At 39.2% G+C, this 23,088-nt stretch overlaps 1 protein-coding gene across 1 annotated transcript in view; it reads right to left on the bottom strand.

Annotated features, from left to right (window-relative positions):
- The window catches only part of lamb1a (laminin, beta 1a), a 69,862-nt gene extending 47,690 nt beyond the window's left edge, over positions 1-22,172 (bottom strand). Inside the window, 3 exon segments of the mRNA XM_055155827.1 lie at positions 4,375-4,513; positions 15,353-15,558; positions 22,071-22,172. Of these exon segments, the coding sequence (XP_055011802.1) occupies positions 4,375-4,513; positions 15,353-15,558; positions 22,071-22,101 (376 nt within the window). The 5' untranslated portion in view covers positions 22,102-22,172.
- Between the last annotated feature and the right edge of the window lie 916 nt (positions 22,173-23,088).

Here is a 23,088-nt window from a genome sequence, read left to right as displayed (position 1 = left end):
CTCTGTGAATTTGAGTTTGACACCCCTGATCTAGATTATAGTCACTCAGGTCACATGACATGACCCCCTAACCAGGAGGTTGCTCTGTCAATCACCAAATTTTTTATTATTTATTTTTTTAAGCAACAAATATACATGTATGTTTGTTTAATGATATTTTAGTCCTTATTAACTTTCAGATTTTTAAAGTAAAAAAAAAAATGTCTAAAACAAAAGTCCTTACTGTCCTTACTGTCACTGTAAAGCTAAAGAACAACAAGCATGCCAACAGTGCACATCCTGATTATCAAATTATAAAGAATCTTTATTATCTAAAGACAGCACATAGCAGTCTCGTTTTGACCAAAGAGGTGTTTTCCAGTTTTCCAAAGGCAAACCTTTTTCTTTATCACATGAAAAAACACAGTATTTCCTCAGGGGCTCTTCATCACTCACTCAAGTCTTAAACTACCCTGCACAAATCTGTAATCAGAATTAAACCCTTTTTAGCAGAGTCATGTGACCTGCTTCTGACCCCGTGAAGAGGAAGGGGCGTTTCTGACCTCTGACCCCTGAGGTTTCAAGTCTCCTGACCCCACTCAGGCAGGTTTAATTAAAGGGGACTGGGACCTCCCCTCCACTCCCCTCTATGACACAGTACCTGTTCAGTGACACTTGGGAGAAGGCGTCACACACAAATAATAAAAGGTTCTATTTTACGCAGTATGGATTCTTGTGAGCTTTTAGCCATGTTAGAATGTAGTTTTCTCTTCAAAAACATACCTAGAGTTGTGTTTTGTTTCATTCACACATGTTTGAGTAATCCTTCAGTATTACTGTATTTTTCAGACTATAAATCATACTTTTTTTCATGGTTTGGGCGGTCCTGGACTTATACTCCGAAGCAATTCACCGTATTTTCTGCACTATTGGGCACGCTCATAAGCCTCCAACCCCATCAAAAAACGACCGCACGCCCCACAATCCACAGCGCCCTATACACGAATCCACTCGGGTGTCCCAGCACGACTTCAGTGAACTACAAAGCCGCACCACCAGCAGCACACGCAAACGCACACGGAGCAGACAGCAACCGTGCAGCGAAACGCACCCGCAGCCACACTCATCACTCCACACCGACGAGGAACGGAACGGAGGAACGAACCGAAAAAGCGAGTGCAACGTGCCGCTTCTAGACACAACTGAACAACTGAGTCACTGCGAACACGCCGACAATCCAGCGGTCCCAGACACACCCTCCCTACACGCCACAACTGAACAAAGCCCAGAGTCACCGTGAACGCGCCAAACAAAGTCCCACTGACCCATCCAACTGCTGTGTTTCGTTTAAAATCCAGTGCGGTTTATTTGTGAAAAAAGTTTGAAAACAGACCATTCAATGACAGTGCGCCTTATAATCCAGAGCGCCTAATAGTGCAGAAAATACGGTATAGTCTGGAAATTTGGTAGTTTGCCTACATCTTGTGATGTCATCAAGTGGCAGTTTTCATTTTAACAGCTTTAAATTTAGTTCAGTAGAGATTGGCAGTTCCAGGACTGAAATAATCCAAAAGATTCTAGTGAAGGTGTGTGGAGGTTAAAAGAAAAGAACTAAAAATTGTCTACATATTAGGGATATGACAATAACCGAAATACTGTGATATCTGATCGTCAAAAGTCTCACAGTAATATCATGGACCATCACAATATATGGAATCACAAATTTATTTGCTTAAATTCATTGTTACGGTGCAGCAATAGCTAAAAAACAGAGGGAACTATATAGACCATGATCCTTTGCATTATTTCAACATGTAGATTGGACTGAAACAACGGTTATTAACTTTTTAACTAACTTTTAAATCTTAATTATATGGATTATGATGAGACAAAAGTAGCATATTCACAATTTTGTACATAAAATATCTCAATAAATTTAGTACCGTGAGATTCATATCGTGAAAATATCGTATCAAGAGAATTGGATATTTTTACATCCCTACTAAATATGCAGGCTTTGTGTGAATGAAACAAAACACAACTCCTGGTCTGTTTGTGATGAGGAAACAACATTAGAACATTGATCAGAGATAGTTTAATATGGGCCCTTTAAGGAAATGATTCAAGGTTGTCCTCCTTCTATTTTCTCCTGTACTGTAACTCACTTCCTAAGATGCAATCATTATCAAGAACCATAAAGAAGAATAGTAATGGTCATATTTAAAACAGTATTTTTTTAACTAGTAGACTTCAGCTGGAAGTCGTTTAAAACATTTCTGCAGTCATGGCTCGAGATCCATCAGATGTAAAAAAGAAAAACATCTTTAAGTACAGGTTTTCATTACCACAGAGGTACTACACAGAGCAGCTGCCCAGCGCTGCAGGGTGGGGCTGGGCTGTTTTCTGCTTTTCAAATAGAAACACTGAAACATATCTCAAACTGTACCTGATTTCATCCAAGTTTTTAAGCAAAGTGCGTCTTGTATATATATTGTATAAGCACTTCTTGAGGTCAAAAAAGTCTGCTGTGTACCATCTGCAGAAATGACACCTTGAGCCGTATCAGAACTAGGGCTGGGTATCATTCAGAAGTTGCTGATATGATACAAACCTCGATACATAGACCACCATACGATACGATACATCTCTCGATACAGTGAGCTTTCGATTTGATACGATTCAATGCAATATTAAAATTTTAAAATCGATCAATATGGTTCAATCAAAAATAAAGGCTAAATAATGGCTGTTATACTAAAAGTCTTTGGCTACGTTCAGACTACAGGGCTTAATGCTCAATTTGAATTTTTTGGTGAAATACGATTTTTTTGCGAGGTTGTTCACATTTCCAATTATGTGCGACTTGTATGTGATCTCCAGTGTGAACTTTAAACTCCCCAAAAGTGTCCCACATGCGCACTGGAGGACACAACGACGTCACACACAGGGAGCATGCTCTGTTTATGGAATTCGCCTAAACGCTGTAGCCAGGCTGGTGCCACCTAGTGCCTCTGCTCAATTTCATTTCTCTCCAGCGACTAGGTCAGGAATCAAAATACAAAAGACAGTTCAAAAAACCCTGGATGTGCAAGTTCAGGCACCAGCCAATCAGCGAAGAGCCATATATTCAGTGTTGCCAACGATTCCCGAGATTGAGAATTTAAAGCCAGAATGACGAGAATGTTTGGTGAATTTCATCAAGGGGAAAAATTTTATTGCCCTTCTTCCTACGGGATTTGGGAAAAGCTTAATATACCAGTTAGCTGCACATTACATACATCATGACCAAATAGCAGCAATTGGTTAAATGATAAAAAGTACCAGCCTACGGTCAAGCGAATGAAAAGTAAGGCTGCGAGGTCAGATGGTTTCTACGAAGTGAAACAAAGTAAAACCGGCTGATGAAACAGGCTATAAACGTTGGGCTTGTCTCCCAAAATACAGTTCTTGGTAAAATGGACAGGTTACACGTCCATGGCCGCTTCATTTGTTTGAGTCTTTAGCCCCCTTGTATTTGGCTCGCAGGATGTTTATTTTTTGTTGACATTGGAGCCAGGACCGTCTGTAGCCGCGCTCGGACATTTCTTTGGCAATCGTTTAAAAAAACCACCCGGTTGTGATAAGACTCCTCCAATTTGGTCTGAATACAGTGATCCCCCCAACTATTAATAAACTCGCCATCCTCGCTTTCCCTCCATTGACTAGACGCTGAGCCTGACGTGTAGCTGGGATGAATGTGACAGTCAAAAGATCGGATACATATCAGTTTCAGGAGCACATATCCAAGTGGTCTGAGTCGCATTTGAACATAACTGGATCTGTGTTGTTCAGACTGTCATTAAAAGATCAGATACAGGTCGCAAAGAATAAGTATAGAATAAGTATAAGAGCACATAGACTAGTATACGCCACTGAGGGATTACACACATATAAGGACACATTGAAATAGAAAAAAAATTACTGATTTAATGCTGAAAATCACATTCTATTGTCAAAAGAAAGAGTGTTTTTTATAATGATTGTGGTATCAGAATCAGTATTGAGTATCTTGACAACACTAAGTAGTATTGTTCAGTGGCAAAAAGCTAAAACAAACAGACAAAAACGTACTGTCTGATAAACAGGAAGTGTGCAGTTAGCATGCCAGTTGTTGTTAGCATTACCATGACGGCAAAACTTATAAACTCTGTGCTTATAAACTCATCACGGTGAATAATTAGGAAGCTCAGAATGCACAAAACAGAATAACTTAGTTCATTTTAAAAGGTTCGCAGTGGTCCTGTTTTTCATGCTTTTCAGACGGTAAAATTAGGTATAATAATTAAAAATCTGTACTTCAAGCCAAATAAGTATTCATTTTTGTCAACATTTTTCTGTCCTGCCTTTCGCCCTCACCGTTCTCAGACTGCCACCAGGTCTTGAGTCTGTTGACGGCGAAGGTTGTGACCACGTTCTCGATGCGGTGGTTGTTGGTTTGATTGTTCAGTTCATTGTACTGTTCCGAGGAGTCGCACACAAAACACTTCTTCTCCTCCTGAAACCAAAAAAAAAGATAAACAAGAATCAGTTAAAATGCATACATTACATTAAAAGTTAAACTAGTACCATATTTTTTGGACTATAAGTTGCACTTTTCATGGTGTGGGCGTTTCCTGCGACTTGCACTCTGGCAAGACTAATATATTAAAATGTTCACACCGAAAGCCTCGAGAGGGCGCTCTAGTCTTGTGTGTCAGTATCTGCTGCTCCTGTTCCTCCTGTACCACTGTCACTTGGCTCTACTGCACATGTCTCCTGCAGAAAGAACCTCTGTCCTGTCTGTATCATGTCAGTCGATCGCACCATTATTTCTGAACCATTGAACATTTAACATTTAAACAAACTTATGAAGACAACAAATGCCCCCAAAAAGGAAATCATATTTTGCAGATTTCAAGCTGCAAGTAACGAAATCTGCAGCTGAAAACAGTAATTGAGCAGCAGAAAGAAAGTTTGGAGTGAGAGAGAAACTTGTGACACCGTGAGGATGCACCATGAAACTTTCCTGAAGTCACTGGATGGATGGACAAAGCCTGGACTTCAGTGACACCGAAACCATCCTGTCGGGATTCAGAAAGGCCAGAATAATTCTAACTGAAACTGATGCTGAGTCTGACGACAGCTACACAGAAGAGGAAACGGCGCTGAATTTACCTCCGGAGGTCGAGGTCAAGTTGTTCAGAAGTGACACCAAGGATGAAGAATTGAATGGATTTAGTGATTTGGAGTGAGATGGAGAGTTTGGTAAACTTGTTCTGTTCTGTTGTTTATGTTATAGTTTATCTGAAGAACTGTTCATATGTGACGTTAACAGTCTGTTGTTCTCTGTTCTATTGTTATTACTAGAACTTGACTTTCAACAGGAAATGTCAGTTCCTGGTCTCTGATTTTATAAAATAAATTTCCCCGAAAAAGTGTGACTTATATATGTTTTTTTTTCTTCTTTATTACACATTTTTTGGCTTATACTCTGGAGAGACTTGTAGTCCAAAAAATATGGTAATATGGCAGTACTGCAGAAACTTTGGTAGCAGCAGAACATTTAAAAGAACTGACAGTGAGAACAATAGTAGTTTTACTCAGATGGCTTTGCTGTCTACGTAATAGGCATGTCATTGATTTGATGAGAATGTTCCACAGTATGACATTAAAGGTCCTATATTACACAAAATGTATTTCTGTGAGCTTTTTAAGTCATGTTAGAATGCCGTTACCTCCTCAAAAACACACCTGGAGTTGTGTTTTGTTTAATCCTTTATTATTAGTTTGTATACATCTCCATAATGCTCTGTTCCACCTTGTGATGTCATGAAGCAGTAGTTTTCAAGTGAACAGCTCCTTTTACGTTTTGTTCAGAACAGATTGGAAATTCCAGAGCTGAAATTATCTGATTCTAGTGAAGGTGTATAGAGTTTAAAAAAAATGCAGTGGAGCACTTCCTGTATTACCACATGACATCACAAGGTGGAACAGGGTATTTTCTGTTTGAGAGAAGAACTAAATATGAAGGATTTGTGAGTTAGAAATGTGTAAATGAAACAAAACAAAACTCCAGGTATGTTTGTGAGGAGGAAACAACATGTTCCACAGTATGGCATTAAACTTCTTCCTCTCCATGGAGACGCCACCAGGTCAAGTTACAGCCGAATCAGCTCTGCGGAGGCACAAGCCACACAGGAAGGTTTTTCAGCTACAAACACATCTGCAATTGAACAAAGGCAAGACGGAGAGGTTTAATGCCACACTGCGGAACACCTTTAAGTGAAGCTAAACAAAGAGGTGATGATGGTGAGGACACAGGCCCGAGAGATAAGGCCAGCGGGGGACGGGGGAGTGAGGCGGGACGGGGTGATAGGTGGGGGTCCGTGGATTCCTCAGATTCCTGTGTGAAGATAAGAGCCTTCAGGGCCATCACAGGAACAAGCTCATAATGAGGAGGGGACTTCTCTGACCGCTTTAGACTTCGACAAACTTTACTGATCCACGAGGGAAATAATTTGGACACGGGAGCTCACACATCACAATATAATATCATAACGAAGAGCAAAAAATATAAATGGTAATAATAAAATCTATACAAGTAGCAAAAAAGAACAAAGCAAGAGACAGGAGCGAAATAAGACATTGTTATATAAATAGAAATGTACAAGTCAAAGTAAAATAGAAAGATAAGTAATAAAATGTAAAATCACAGCTTTATACAAGAGGTCATAGGAAAACAGTGCAACAGTGATATGATGATTGACAGGACTTTATAAGGTCACTAAAAACATGCATTCATTCACACAAGGGCTGCATGGAGGGATTTCTGTTTGATGCACAATTTCAAAGGAGGAGTCAAAAGATGTGATTTTTGGTTTAAATGGTTAATCACTATTGCAACGATCCTAATTCTCAATCATTTCGAAACACATGGATACTACAGAAATTGTACATACACTACTGGTCAAAAGTTTCAGAACACCCTAATTTTTCCACTTAGTTATTGCAATTCAAGTCGTGCAAGTCCAATGAAGAGCTTGAAATGGTATAAAGGTAAGAACTGAACAGACAGAGGTTTTTTAGAATAAAAGATAAAACGATTCAAAACACAAGCCCAAGCTCTGCCAAAACTACCTCAGGAAAAAAGAACAAGATGGTAAAACTTGAAAACATGGAGTGTCCAGCAGCAGCACAGTGTCCAGGCTTAAACCCCATCGAGCTGGTTTGGGATGAACTGGACAGAAGAGTGAAGCAACCTACAAGTGCCACACATTTATGGAAACTTCTGCAACAGACTCGGGAAAAACTTTCTGAAGAATATTTAATTTCTATTGTAAAAAGAACGAGCCACGAGTGTGTTCAGCTGTTATATCTGCCAAAGGTGGACACACACATCAATCAAAAGTTTAGAATACGTTTTGGTCTACAAATGTATTCCATTATGTATTTTTCAACTCAAATTGTTTATTTATTCTATGCTTTCATTTCAAAGTGCAATGACACAATAAACAATAAAAAACTGGAAAAGTGTGGTGTTCTAAAACTTGTGACCAGTAGTGTATACAGATCTAGACATACAGATGCACCCTGTAGCTCTCCATCTCCTTCAAAGTAGCTCGACAAGGGATTTCGGAATTACATATATTGTACTGAATAAGTAAAATTTGATTAAATACCTATTACCATTGCACATGTATCATTTTGATTTCTAACTTTGTACTCTAATAAATGGATAATGGTTTATAGGCCTCTAACTGTACCTCATCTGAGGGGCCATGGCTCTTATATTTACCATATTTTCTGGGCTATTAGGCGCTCTGGATTATAAGATGCACTGTCATTAAATGGTCTGTTTTCAAACTTTTCTTCACAAATAAACCACACCGGACTTTAAAGGAAACACAACAGTTGGATGGGTCAGTGGGACGTTCACGGTGACTCTGGGCTTTGTTCAGTTGTGGCGTGTAGGGAGGGTGCTGTCTGGGACCGCTGGATTGTCGGCGTGTTCGCAGTGACTCAGTTGTTCAGTTGTGTCTAGAAGTGGCACATTGCACTCGCTTTTTCGGTTCGTTTCTGTGTTCCGTTCCTCGTCGGCGTGGAGTGGTGAGTGTGGCATTTGCGTGCGCTGCTGGTGGTGCGGCTTTGTAGTTTACTGAAGTCACGATGGGACACCCAAGTGGATTTGTGTATAGGGCGCTCTGGCTTGCAGGGCGCGCGGCCGTTTTTTGATGGGGTTGGAGGCTTAAGAGCGTGTCTAATAGCCCAAAAAATACGGTACTCAATTTCTTACGACTAGTAGCTCTCTGGCATTTTCATGTTGTACAGGTAGCTCACCAGAGAAAAAAAAAAAAAAGGTTGGAGACCCCTGGCCTAATTGAAACAAGTGTTCCCTTTTTAACTTAGCAAATACTAGAAATATTCAAGTTAGTTCTTTGTTATTATATTGCGATATATGTGTGTCCAACTCATTTTCCTTTTAGGGTGTTAATAACATTTGTCTAAATATTGGGGTTGTATCGAAAATCAGATAACTACTATCGAAACTAGACACTCATTTGAGCAGGTATCAATACCAAAAAAGTCACATTGTGTTTTTTTTTTTTTAATATGATGCGATATTGGAATCAGTAGCCTATTGAGTGCTGAGTCACCAATGGCAAAAAAGTTAAACAAAAAAATATGGGGAGGAGAAAATTCAGTTTGTCAAGTGGACAAAAGAGTTTGGTTGAAGACGTTTCGCTGCTCATCCAAGCTGCTTCTTCAGTTCTGGTCAGATGCTGGTGGACACTTCCTTATATCTGCAGAGAGGAGCTCGGTGTTATCCACATTATATAAAAAAATTATAATTTTTGGAACCACCTGGTAAAAAAAGTTTAAAAAAAATCTATTGTTTTTTGTTTTTTAATGCTTGGTTAGCTTTATTCCCACCATATAATTTCAGGGACATTCTGGTTAATCCTCTAATCATGATGTAGAAATGTAGTAAAATTTCAGAGCAATTCATCTGCTTTGATTCAGTTTGACGTTACTTCCTCATGCAAGTCTTTGGAGATCCGGACTTTTGAATGTGTCCTTGAACGCACCTCCATTTGCTTTGACATTGAGTTTTATTACAAACACTCGCTGTAATTAAAACAGATTTACGCATGTTTTAGAGGAGGGAGGAACGAGGATGCAGAGGAGAGGGTCAGAAGTGGTGTAGACGAACCAAATGAGGTTTCCAAGAACTTCACTGTGGAGAGATTTACAAGTAAACCATAGACTTGAAACTTGTGTGACTGAACCCAGCTGGCAGCAATAACATCTCTCAGTAAAGTACATCATTAATTACAGCTCCCTCATTATTCTAAACATTCAACGTGTGTTTAATGTAGCTGCGGATTTTCACTCTATTACAACACTTCATTCAAATATTTTATAACCACAAAATGTATACAAAGCGAATTTTAGAGAGCGTATTAACTAAATCAAATCATGTCTGGTATGCTGAGGTGAAGCAGAGATCATGATTTAGAATTTCTGCAAGTTCAAACTTTACTGTGATTGGTTAAATGCACCTGTCACTCACTCAGGGCAAAAAGGATGACCAATTAGTGGGTTTCAGATGATATCACAACATTCTATAGACCAATAAGATTTAATAAAGATGGGGCAGCAAATAAATATATATACAAATAAAAATACATCTAGTCACTGATGCAAATTCAATTCAATTCAAGTTAATTTCTATAGCACATTTAAAACAACTTCAGCTAAAAAAGTGCTTCACATACATCTCAACAAAATAGAAGAAAGAGTTATATATGCATGTATACAAATAACAAGTGAAAACTACAATAAAAACACCAAGATAACCTGACTAGCTCGTACTAAATGCCAGGGAGAAGAGGTGAGTTTTCAGTCTCGTCTTAAACTATGTTATAGACTGAGAGGATCTGACAAGAAGAGGAAGGTTGTTCGACAGTCAGAAAAGCCTCTGTCACCTCTCGCCTTGAGCCTGGTTTAGGGCACGACCAACAGGAGCTGGTCGGCTGATCTCAGGGCTCTGGGCGGAGGACAGGGCTGCAGTAACTCCCTCAAATAGACTGGACCCATAGAGTGCAAACATTTGAAAACAATTAATAACATTATAAATTGCACCCGATATGAGACAGGAGCCAGTGCAGGTCACACAGAACAGGTGTGATGTGTTCACGTTTCTTAGTATTTGTCAGCAGACGAGCTGCAGCATTCTGGACGTGTTGTAAGCGCTGCAGGAGCCCTGGTCTAACCCTACATACAAAGAATTACAATAGTCCAGGCATGATGTTACAAGAGCATGGATCGCTCTTTCGAACTCTGCCCGTAGGAAGTAGGGCTTTACTTTAGTGAGGAGCCTCAACTGAAAGAAGCTGGACTTAATCACATAGCTAATGTGCTTGTCCAGTTTGAACATGGAGTCCACAATCACCCCAAGACTCCTCACTGCAGGGAGACAACAGGAGGACAGAGGAACAATCACAGTGTCCTGCCCAAGCAGTGGGTTAGTTGCCCAAACACCACAATCTCATTTTTTTTTTTTAATGACTTAGATTCAGGAAGTTTGTGCTCAGCCAGGTCTGTACATCCCTGAGACAGTCCTGCAGAGCTTTGATCGTGCTCTGGCTGACAATTGCAGTTACTGGCAGATAAATTTGAAATGATCAGGTTAAATGTTTGTGATTTCATGGCAAAGTACAAGGTTAGTAAGCGGAAATTACGTCATATAATTTCCGCAAAAATAATAATTAATAATTTTAGAAATATACTCAAATTAAAATTGTCACAGCACAAAACAGCACAAACAATGCAAACTTTTCATATAATTTTCTTCCATTTTGAGGCCATAATCGCACAAAGAAAACTTTTTACAGCACAAACAAAGCACAAACGACTGACTTCATTTTGTGCCGTTTTAGAGCATTATGAAGCTTCCCGGGGGCTGACTGACCCCAATTTGACCTATAAAAGAATCATTAATATCTCAAAAACTAAAGCAGCACAAACAAACTTTCTGCAGCACAAAACAGTACAAACGATTGACATAGTTTTTGTTTAGGTTTGTGTTTGATGGGGCCAACGTAGGTGAAACTGGCTGTTGCCCCTCATCTGGGAGTATGACATCATCACATTCTAAAACCTGGAAAGCACCAATGGTCAGCGTGGGTGTGGAATGGTGTGTCTGATCACATTTACTTCAGTGGGTTTGATCACAATCAGTTGGTGAGTTCAGTGTCAGAAACTACACCAGAAGATGTCATTGCTTCTTTCCAAACGTCTTCCTGGTTTGTGACGCAAGTGTGAATAGAGCCTATTAAGGTTTAAGGTGTAAGGTTTACACGAGAATGCTTGCGGGTAAAAACAACAAAATATTTTATCAGAAGTGACTTTTGTTTAGATGGTGATGGCATTTTTGGGGCTTAAAAAAAACACAGAAATCTGAAACCACCCTCCAGAGCGGAAAAGCTGAATACGCTCAGCAGTTTCCGTCTACACTGCCCAAGATGCAAAACTCTGGTCAGATTTGCTCACGTTGCGTACATGTTTAAGTCACATACATCACCACATGTGTCACCGCCTGGCATGTATACCCAATCGAATTCCACACACTTTTGCGTCACCATATGCAGGCAGATTTCCTCCCGAAAACACTTGTCTAAACACGGAATAAAAAGTGAAGATGCGATGCCACTTTAGAGTCTTCTGTTCAGACCGTCATCATAAACATAGCCTTAAAAGTAGTGCGTGGCTACATGGAGACAAATGTCCCAAAGTATGACATTAAGCATATCTATCTCCATGGAGACAGGCTGGTGATAAGACGAAGTTAGAGTTCAAATCGTATGGTAGAACCTCCACCAGAAAAGTTACATGGTGCACCTTTAAAGGGCCCCATCACAAACAGACCTGAAGTTTTGTTTTGTTTCATTCACACATGTTTAACACACAAATCTTACATGTTTAGTCTGAGTTCTTCTCTCAAACAGAAAACACTTCAACTTATGAAGTCATGGGCTAATACAGGAAGTGCTCCACTGTGTTTTTAAACTCCATACATCTTTATTGCAAACTGCATACTCAAACATCAGGATGCTCTTTGTAGAATACAGTTCTGCACGAAACTCCATCAGCCCAACAAAACTGCTCACTCTTGGCCTTTCACCCTCCCACATCACTAGATACAGGACTTTGTGACTCGAAGTACTCTTCCTCCACCATCACTGTGAGAACAAGTGTGCCTCAGGGGCTCTCTACTCCCTCTTCAAACATGATTGTAACACATCACAACTCCAACACCGTCACAAAACTCACTCATGACAAAACATCAAGCTTATTACACGAGTGCAACTGGAAGAAAATTTGTATTTGTATTTTATTTGGGAAACCTAGCAACTGGGCTGAAAAAAAAAAACAGATAACTTCTTCAGATACTACAAGAATCACAGGAAAATGGCTACAGGACAAACCGCCTACTCTTTCAGAATGGATTGACATAATCAATGAAATTCAGGTTATGGAACGAATAACATTTTCTTTAAGACACTCCTCAGATAAGGAGAACTGTATTGGAAAAAGTGGAAACCTTACAATCACAGCTGCTGAAAAGAAGAACCTGCAGCGAGTGGTGAGGAGAGCTGAGAGGATGCTGGGCCAAGGGTCTCTCACAAGCCTCAAACTCTACTCCTCAAGTCTCTGCACAAGGGCCTCAATCTCCTCAAGTCTCTGTCTCTGCACAAGGGCCTCAAACATCTACTCCTCAAGTCTCTGCACAAGGGCCTCAAACATCTACTCCTCAAGTCTCTGCACACGGGCCTCAAACATCCGCTTCTCACAAGGGCTTCAAACATCTACTCCTCACGCCTCTGCACAAGGGCCTAAAACCTAAACTTCTCACATGTGCCTCAAACATCTCTTCCTCACACGGGCCTCCAGCATCCTGCAGGACTCCACACACTCTGGGAACAGCCTCTTCTGGACTCTCCCCTCGGAAAGACTTCAGACTCCCTCACACGCACAGCAATGGATGTGCTCCAGGAACACAGACACAGATAAAAGGCCTGATGGGATTCAGTGCAAAGATCTATTTATTTATTTAATGTGTTTTTATTGATAAAGATGTGAGAACGTGTTTATGTTTATTCATTTTTTGCTGCTGCAGTTTCGCTCAATCAAAGTTTCATTGGATTTTGTACAATGACAATAATCCAATAAACAAAAAGTTATTACCAAGCCTCCAGTTCAGTTTTAAACTATAGGAAGGCTATAATCACATGAAATGCAAACAGAACTTTACATATTTCTTTAGTGTTTTGCCTCCGTGTGATCCAGCTGCTCACATCTACATAAGGACAAACATCTGAGCCTTAAACCCTGTGTTTGTTTCCTTTTAGGGGGTAGAGGCTTCACAGGAAATGTCCCAGACTCCATCTACACCCCCCCCTCCTCCTCCTCCTCCTCTCTCCTCACTTCAAACACACCCCTCGGCCAATCACATGGCTCCGTGCTCACAGGCCCGAGGAGCGGCAGAGAGCCTTGTTTATTGGTGCGTCTGTGTGATGTGTCTCGGCTGAATAAAAGAAAACAGCTGGGCTCCGGTGGATGCCGTGATTCAGCCATTTTCACAGTAAACATCCAAAAACAACTGTAAACAAATGAAAATGATGTGGAACAGCTGTGGAGCAGATGTTAGATCAGCCTCAGTAATTAGTTTGTCTGGAAGGACTGCAAAAGAAATCTGGTATACCTGTAAATGTGCCTGAAATCATGTGTGTCCTATAATATCCTATTCATGAGGTTCAACTTCCTGTTTAGAGCTGACATTTAAAGTCCAGAGTTGTGAGCTTGTCTGATGTTATAATGCTGTTACCTCCTCAAAAACACACCTGAGGCTGTTTTATTCACACGTGTTTGAGTAACTCTTTACTATTAGTCTGTCTAGCTCTACAAAGCTCAAAATGTTCCACCTTGCCATGTCATGAAGTGGTAGTTTTCAAGTTAATAGCACCTTTAGTTCAGGAGAGATTCCAGGGCTGAAATTATCCCAATGAATCTAGTAAAGAAGTATAGTGTTTAGAAACACAGTGGAGGACTTCCTGTATTACCACATGACATCACAAGGTGGAACAGGGTGTTTTCTGTTTGAAAGAAGAGCTCAGCATTAATGTGCAGAGTTTGTGTGTTAAACACGTGAATGAAACAAAACACAACTCCAGATCTGTTTGTGACGAGGAAACTACATTAGAACATGGATCCAAACAATAGCCTAACAAGAACCCTTTAAGGACTTTTTACAATTAAAAAATACATATACTGAATGGTTAAATATTTTCAGCACTCTGAAACACATTAAATAATACACACTAATTTGTATTTTAATGAAAAAAAGAAATTCAAATCAAATGTTGCCCTAAATAAAAGGTGAACTATGGAACTTTTCTGGCAGGGGTCCACCTGCTGCCCGTTTCTATGGTGATGATATTGCTTGTCTGGAATGTTCCACAGCATGGCAATAAATATTCCTATCTTGCATTTATTCATCAGTTGTTTAACCCAATGTTTATCAAATAGTCATAATTAACAGGTTTCCTACAGGTTTCTTCAAGTTAAATTCAAGTCTTTTTAGAACCTTTTTAAGATCATTTATATAAAAACTTAACACCCATTTCACAGCCTATTTCATAAACCTACTGACAAAGAAAAAGAAAATTCTTGAATTTGTGTTTATTTATGGGGGAGTAGAGAGACTTTTCCCCATAACTCCAGCATGAAATGTGTCGCTCAGTAATGTAAAAACAACACAACGGCGTTTAGCTTTTTGCTTTTGCTGCTGTAGCGCGTGATCTTCAGTGATGTGTTCGGAGGATTTAGACCCGGAGCTGTGTTGCGTTCTGAATTATTGGTTTGGCCACTTTTTATTTAGGCTACATTATTTAACCAAATAATGATGGTTGACAAATTAAACTTTTGAGGAGAAATGTGATACGGAGAAGTTACAACTTGCACAAATGTTAAGACCCAGATATTAAAAATCAAGACTTTTTTCAAACATATTATTTCCAAATTCATAAATTCTGTGTTTTTAAGACTTTTTAAAGACCGCGGGAACCCTGAACGGGGTTAAGTGAAAACTGTAATTTTCTTACCACTCAAGCCTCAAACGCAGGACAATACAGGATTACTCAAACATGCACGAATCAATTGAAATACAGTTCTGAGAAAACCAACGATTAAAGAGAATAATACAGTTAAAAGCTCATGAAAGTCAGTGAATAGTTTAGCCACTTCAAGACAGCCAAATTCCAGTTTCATTCTCCCATGATTCCTTGCGTCTCACCTGCAGATGGCTGACGATGCAGAAGGGCTCGGGTCGGTGCAGTCCACAGGTGGAGGTGGAGGAGAGCTGGTGGGCGCGGCCGATCAGGAGGTCCCCTGTTGCCGGGTAACAGCTCCCCTCTGTGCACACGTCACTCAGCTCCGGGCCCAGGATCTCAATTTGGGATTGTTCTGAGTCCAACTGCGCCCGCACACACACCTGCAGGGCTGAGAGAGAGGCAGGGTCACACAGGGGTCAAAGAGGGGTCACACAGAGGTCATCCAGGGTGAAGTAGAGGAGGTATTTGGACGGGTGAGACTTTCAAAATGGGTTTTAAAAGATGTAAGCATGTTGTTAGGATTCCAGGTTAATCAACTAAAATTAAGTAGTCGCCAATAAACCGAAAAGGCATTTGAAAGGTTGTAATACTATGCAAAATCATTCACCGATACTGATACTGGTATTAAATACTGGTGGTTATACTGAGAAATTTGCTGGATCATGAATTGGTACCAAGATATCAGTTCAGCAGATATCCTGGTTAGGCCTTTAACTGGATATAAGATGAGTTACAGGCAGATTTTGGTTTGGAGCAGGGGTCTCCAAACTTTTTCCTCCAGTGAGCTACTTTTACAAAAAAAAATGCCAAAGAGCTGCAGATTTTTGAGGTTGGTAGAAATTGAGTGAATACAAGAGCCACAGCGAGCCTGAGATGGGGACAGTTAAATGTTTATGAAACACAAACCATTATCCATTTATTAGTGCACAAAGTTACACATTAAAAGTGTGCATTTACAAATAATAATGATGAGCACTTAATTCATCAGATCTTAGTTCTTTAGTGCAATATGTATAATTCAGAAATCCCTTGGTGAGCTACTTGGAAGGGGGTTGAGAGCTACTGGTTGGAGACCCCTGGTCCAGAACTTTTCTTCACATAAAGCCGTTCTGTCCTGATTTAAAGAATAAATGACATTTACATAACACAAATTGATTTCTTGTGGAATAAGTTAACTGTGTTTTAAGGAAATGAGCCATTCTCTGTTCCTATTCACAGATACTTAAAGTCAAAGTATTGATATGAGTATCGGGAGTGAAAATGCTGGATCAGTGCTAGGGATGGGCATTCGACGAAATTTTCTTAATCGATCGTCGGAAGAATTAACGATCGATTATCGATTAATCATTAACGTTTTTATATTAAAATGATCATCATTATTATTACTATCTACACAACTAATCTGCATAAATAAATTCAACTTTACGACATATAAACCGTAACGACTCTAGAGCCACATCAATCCGTTTTAGATTATAATGTGTTTAATTCAGTTTTGCGCAACTCTCACAGAAACGAAACTTAAAACCGCATCGCTAATTTGCATAAACTAAGCAAAGATAAAAATACAGCTCTTGTGCACAGATGCGGTCAACTTCTGTCGGATTAAAAGACATGACTCAGTGGAATACAGGTTAGTGTGACCAGATTTGCATTTGTCAAAACCAGGACACCGTACGGGGGGAGGGAGACATTGCGCGACTCTCACCTGGCAAAACTTTTTCCCACTGGACACCGAAACATATGTGCTGCTTTATACACTGTGCACATGGACTCACACTTGTCCCGAATCGGAAAGCGTGGAATTTCTTGTACAAGTCATCATTGCACATCGTTCGCATTTGCACTTCAGTACGTTGCAGACTGACCGACTGTTTGTGTCTCGCTCCTTCTGATGCAGAGAGCGACATGTACGGACTCATGTTTGGGCACGCTACGCTACGCACATTCGGTTTGTCGATTAAAATGAATGTAATCGATGAAATTCTTAATGATCAATTATCGATTAATCGACTAATCATGCCCATCCCTAATCAGTGCATCCCTAAAGCAATTAAGGCTGCAGTTACTTAAGTGATATAAAGCCCTGTGCAAACAAAAAAATATCCTCTTTTATCACGCAATAAAAAAAAATAAAAAAAACACATAAAAAACAGCATGGATTTCAGCAGAATCAACAAGTGATGCACTAAAATTTGTGAATCTAAGGCAAAGGCTGATATAGCCTGATTCATCAGCCGGATTCACTTCGTAGGAACCATCTGACCTTGCAACGTTAGAATTCGTTCGCTCAACGGTAAATGGGTAGGTTTTTTTCATTTAACCAATCGCTGCTATTTGGTCGTGATGTATGTAATGCGCTGCTAACGGGGCTAACTGGTATATTAAACCTTTCCCAAATCCCGTAGGAAGAAGGACAATAACGTCTTTCCCCTTGATAAAATTCACCAAACATTCTCTTTGTTCCAGCTTCAAATCCTCGATCTTTGGAATCGTTGACAACACAGAATATATGACTCTTCGCTGATTGACTGGTGCCTGAACTCGCACTTCTGGGTTTTTAAACGAACTGTCTAGTGTATTTTCCTGACCTAGTTGCTGGAGAGAAATTAAACCGAGCGGAGGCACTAGGTGTCGCCAGCCTGGCTAAAGAAATTATATAGACCTGTTTGGTTGGTGGTACAACTTGATGTGAGACGTTTGAGAATCACTGTTCGAAATGTGACAAGGACATTTGAAAGGAGACGTTTGAGAGACACATGCTACAGATGAGCGTTTGATGTGTTCTATGGTCTGCATCCAAACCACACAGCAAAACATCATTACACATGTTACACAATATTTACGTGCACACACATAAATCATTATTCAGATGGAGAAGACTTGCACATGTACAGACAGTGAATATATGGCACAGAGGAGGGACAGGGAAAACAGTACATGAGTAGAAAGAGCTGCCAGGCTAAGAGAAAGACCAAAGAGCAGATTTCAGGATGACGTCACACTTGTGGACCCCACGTTGAGACCCCCCATGGTCGCACACATAGAGGTTTAATGCCGAGGTGTTGAGATCCCGCAGAGACTGGCCGATTTAATTAAACCCTGTGTGTTTATGTTCCGAGAGCCGACTCCAGATCACATTTCACTTCTCAGCTTTGATTCGACCGGCTCCATTCAAATCAAAAGGTACTACAAAAGTTTAGACAACACATAGAGGCCTACTTTGAAATTCAATACTAGTACGACTATAGATGGGCTGAATCCATTCAAGAAAACCATCCAACTGTGACTGTTTTAGGACAAAATTCCAATGTATGTTTTAATAATAGGATTCTGTTCCGATGTTCACATCATAGACCAGGGTGGGCAATTATTTTTTCCATAGGGACACATGAGAAACAGAAAATATTGTGGAAAAAAAAGAAACGTAAAATAAAAGCAATACAGCTTTAGTCCATGCATGAGGTAAAATTAAAAAAATATGTTTATTTTGTAATTTAAGGCAGAGGCAAACAAAGAACCACATGTGACCCCAGAGCTGTACAATGCCCAGGTCATAGACTATTTGACTAACCTGCTAGCCACCACATTCCAAACAGGAAGTGAGCATGGACGCGCTTCAGGCTCCATTTCACTTTGCATTGAAAAATGACGCCCCTCTCTGTGTAACTGCTGCTGTCAGGCTCCTCATTTTGGTCTTAAAATGTTCGTATTAACCGTCTCTATGTGATCCTTTTGTTTTTATTTTGCTATTTTGTTCGTAAATCAAAATATGAACATTAATAACAGACAAATCAGGTGCCTATGCTATGAAATTTTCCTCCAAATTCGCTCTTATTACTGCAAGCCTCAATGAGGTTCATTTGACTGGACCAGAACATTGTGGGCGACATCACACTTCTTTATAGGGGTGTAAGAAAAAAAACGAGTTACATTTACTGTTCTCATGATTTATAAACAAATTCATGCAATACAATTTTGTGCTTGTGAAGTTGTACATGACTATATTATCAGAAGTAATTATTGATCAATTGCAATATATTGTCCTTTGTTTTAGTACTGTGATATATATCGGGATATACTGTATCGTATCGTGACATGCATAGCGTGATATGTATCGTATCGCCAGACTCATGACAATACACACTCCTACGTCTATACACAGTCTGTGATTCACATTATCAGCACTAGGGGGTGTGCAAAAATATAAAAATATTGGTATATGGTATTGTTTAATGTGATGATACAGTATCGATATCATAGGCTGCTGTATCGATACATCGCTAAGAGTATTTTTTGGTATATTTTACTAAATTATTTTGTTACAGTGCTACAGTTTTGTTGTTGGTTTCAGAGGAAGGAAACTCATTTGTGTGACATTTTCACTGTTTTGATGATTAAAATGTTTGTGTTTCATATGAACTTTGCACAAGAAGTGGTTTAACAAAGACTTTTAGTATCAGTAACAGCCATGATTTGCCATTATATATATCATATCGAAATGAATCGAATGTAACAATAACCGAAGTATCGCGATATCGCATCATCAAAAGTTTCACAGTAATACCGTGGGACGTCACAATATATCAGATCACAAGTTCCTTTGCTTAAATGCATTGTTTTCCAGCTGCAATAGCTAATACACATTGGGAACTACAGATCCCATGATTCAACATAAAGTGATATGTTTTTATTTTGAATTCTTGGGATTATGGCAGTAATAATTCACACCAAAATCTTGTCAGGGTATTTTAAGAGCAAAAAAGTGTCTACAATTATATCAGCCTCTCCAAAATATCACAATAAATATCGTACCGTGAGATGTATATCGTGATAATATTGTAGAGAGCTTTGGATATTGTTACATCCCTAGTCTCGAAGTATGTATCGTACCGTGGCCTACGTATCGATATATGTATCGTATTGGCAACGTCTTAATGATACCCAGCCCTAATCAACATGTTTAGATTTGACTAAAAGACTAAAGTGTGAAAGAACTAATACAAGAATCACATTTCAGAGCATGTTTGTACTGATCTAAACTACAGGATCAGCAGTTTTCTATGCTACTACCACTTCAAAAACTGCTGCCTTTGCGATATCCTGATTGCGTCCATTCAAATTCCAGTTTTAATTCGATTGTGACTCATCTTGCAACTCTACAATATATTATGATAAACAAGTTTTTAAGTAAAGGTCCCATGTTACGCTATTTTTATAATGTAGTTTCCTCGTCACAAACAGACCTGGAGCTGTGTGTTTCGTTTCATTCACACATGTTCAACACACAAACCCTGCACATTTACACTGAGTTCTTCTCTCAAACTGAAAACACTCTGTTCCACCTTGTGATGTCATGAGGTATTACAGGAAGTTTGGACACAACGAAATCCAAAAAAGTAAAAGTCACACAAGTATTGTTAAAAGGCCGTTATTGGATTTTAAATGGACAAAGCCTGGATTTCCTTCTATCTAAAGTTTTGATTCTTTTTCCAAGAGCACCCTCTACCTGTTCTCACTGACTAGAACCTGCAGAAAACAGCCACATTTTTGTTTGAAAGTGCTCCACTGTGTTTTTAAACTCCATACACCTTCACCAGAATCGCTTCACTGATTTCAGGAATGAAAATGGAACCTGGAACTGCCAATCTCTACTGAACGAAAAGGTAAAAGAAGTTGTTTGGACTTTGAAAACTACCGCTTCATGACATCACAAGGTGGAACAGAGCATTTTGAGCTCTGGAGATGTAGACATATAATCAAATTTGTGACTCCAGGTTTGTTTTTGAGGAGGAAACAACATTTTAACACGTCTTAAAGCTCAGAGGAGTACATTTGGTGTAATATAAGACTTTTAAACTTGGAAAAATATGTTGTTTTGAATTGGTCCAATATTCTCACTCAAATCAGCAAAAATATTCACTCCACAAATATTTTCACAATAGCTCCTCTTTCCCAAAGCATGGAAGTAGCTGTTTTGTTCAATGGGAATTTTTCACACACTTTAAAGAGATAAGAGCTGTGCAAGTCTGCTTTCCATCTACACTGACCGGAGAACTCCACTATTGTGTCCACGGGCTATTCTTCACTTGGATTCTTAGTGATACAAGCAGAGGTAGAAGAGGTACTCAGTTTGGTTACTAAAGTAAAAGTACAAATACAGGAGGGAAAAAAAACTCAATTAAAAGTCAAAGTATCACATGATAAAAAATCTATCCACTTAGATAAAAGCATTACAGTAGCACCTGATTAAAAATGTACTACAAAAGAGTCAAAAGTAAAAGATTTTGCACAGATTTAGAGATTTTATAAAGCTTCAAATGTAGTGACAACAATAATAAATACTTTTACTTTTCATTCCAGTTCAAAAATGTAGTGGAGTAGAAAGTACAGATACCTGCTCTCAAATATAGTGAAGTAAAAGTCAAAAGTATCCACTCTAAGACGTATTTAAGTAAAGTACAAATACGTAAAATGTATACTTGAGTACAGTACTTTTACTTCGTTATGTTCCACCACTGAATATAGGGAATATTTTCATAAAAGTAAACCCTAAAATATATTAAGTCTTTAGCTCAAACAATTTTTTAAAATGCCGTTTCGATTTTTATATTTTGCTACAAAGAAATGTTTACATACATTTTTACAATATTATTAACCTCCATTTTGTGAAAATTTTAATAAAACTCTCCAACAACTAAAATTTCCATCATAATTTAAACGCAACGTCTCACCTTTTGTTTGGTTTAGCGGATTTACAATGAAAACTCACAAGAAACGCACTTACACAGCGAACATTAAACGTCTTTTTCACTTTTACCTCATGTATTTGTAGTTTTTGCATCTTAAATTATTTTTTAAGTTAACTGACGTGATGAATTGTTTTTAAAATGAACTCACCGAGCAGCAGCGCGAGTCGCAGCGGCCCCATGCTTCTCTGTCTCCGGGGAAAAGGCGTCACACTGATCCGCAGAGAGGCTCCTGTTCCGGGGTACACGCCTGCTCCAGCGTCCGCCTGAGCAGCTCTGAGCTCCGCCAGAGAAACCTGTGAAGACCCCGAGGAAAAAAAAAAAAAAAAAAAAAAAAAAAGACCCCCAGACCAGCCAAGACCCCGCCCCTTCAAAACAAAAGCGCACATCTGGACGAACCTTCACAATAAAAGGCAAATGGATCCACATCTTCACTGAAAAATGGTTGTAGTCCTAATTTTTTATTTATTTATTTTTATTGGTCATAGAATTAAGCAGTACAAGTATAAAAGTACAATACTTAAGTACAAGTTTTAGCTTTCTGTACTTTACTTAATTTAATTTTTTAAATATTTTTTACATCTTAGGGTGACCAGGTTTTCAAAATTAAAAAAAGGGACATCCCTGGTTTGTGGTGGTTGGTAATAATAAAATTGTCGTTTTGAAGCAGCTTTTCTGTTGCCTGGAAATCCAGAAGGATATTTCTGTGTATTTGTTATACAGCTCCAGCGATGAGTCTGGATTCTTGCAGGCAAGCTTTTCTGTAATTTTACCTAAACAAACACAGTTTGTGCCTCTCGTTACTGTCGGCAGGTATTAGATTGGTCAAAAAAAGGGACACCTGGGACGTTTCTTGTATAAAACTGGGACTAATCAGTGGTTTTGGATAAATCTGCCAGAACAGAGGACACAGGGCTCAAAACTGGGACTGTACCTGGTAAATAGGGACGTCCGGTCACTCTACTTTACTTCTTTACATTTGAGAACATGTATCTGTACTTACTACTCCGCCACATTTTAGACCTGAACTGAAAAGTAAAGAATGCTTTGAAATTTTTAGCACATTTAATTTGAGTTTCTGTCCCAAATTTGAGCAAACCAAAAACACAAAAACAGCTTGAAAAATGAAGAAATCAGTTAAACACAATCAGATGAATTCTGAATTCAAA

Source organism: Boleophthalmus pectinirostris, unplaced genomic scaffold (genome assembly GCF_026225935.1).
Source record: "Boleophthalmus pectinirostris isolate CB_2022bp ecotype Guang Dong unplaced genomic scaffold, ASM2622593v1 HiC_scaffold_2, whole genome shotgun sequence".
NCBI lineage: Eukaryota > Metazoa > Chordata > Actinopteri > Gobiiformes > Gobiidae > Boleophthalmus > Boleophthalmus pectinirostris.
Note: the sequence above shows the minus strand (reverse complement) of the source record. Positions and strands in the feature narration are given on the sequence as shown.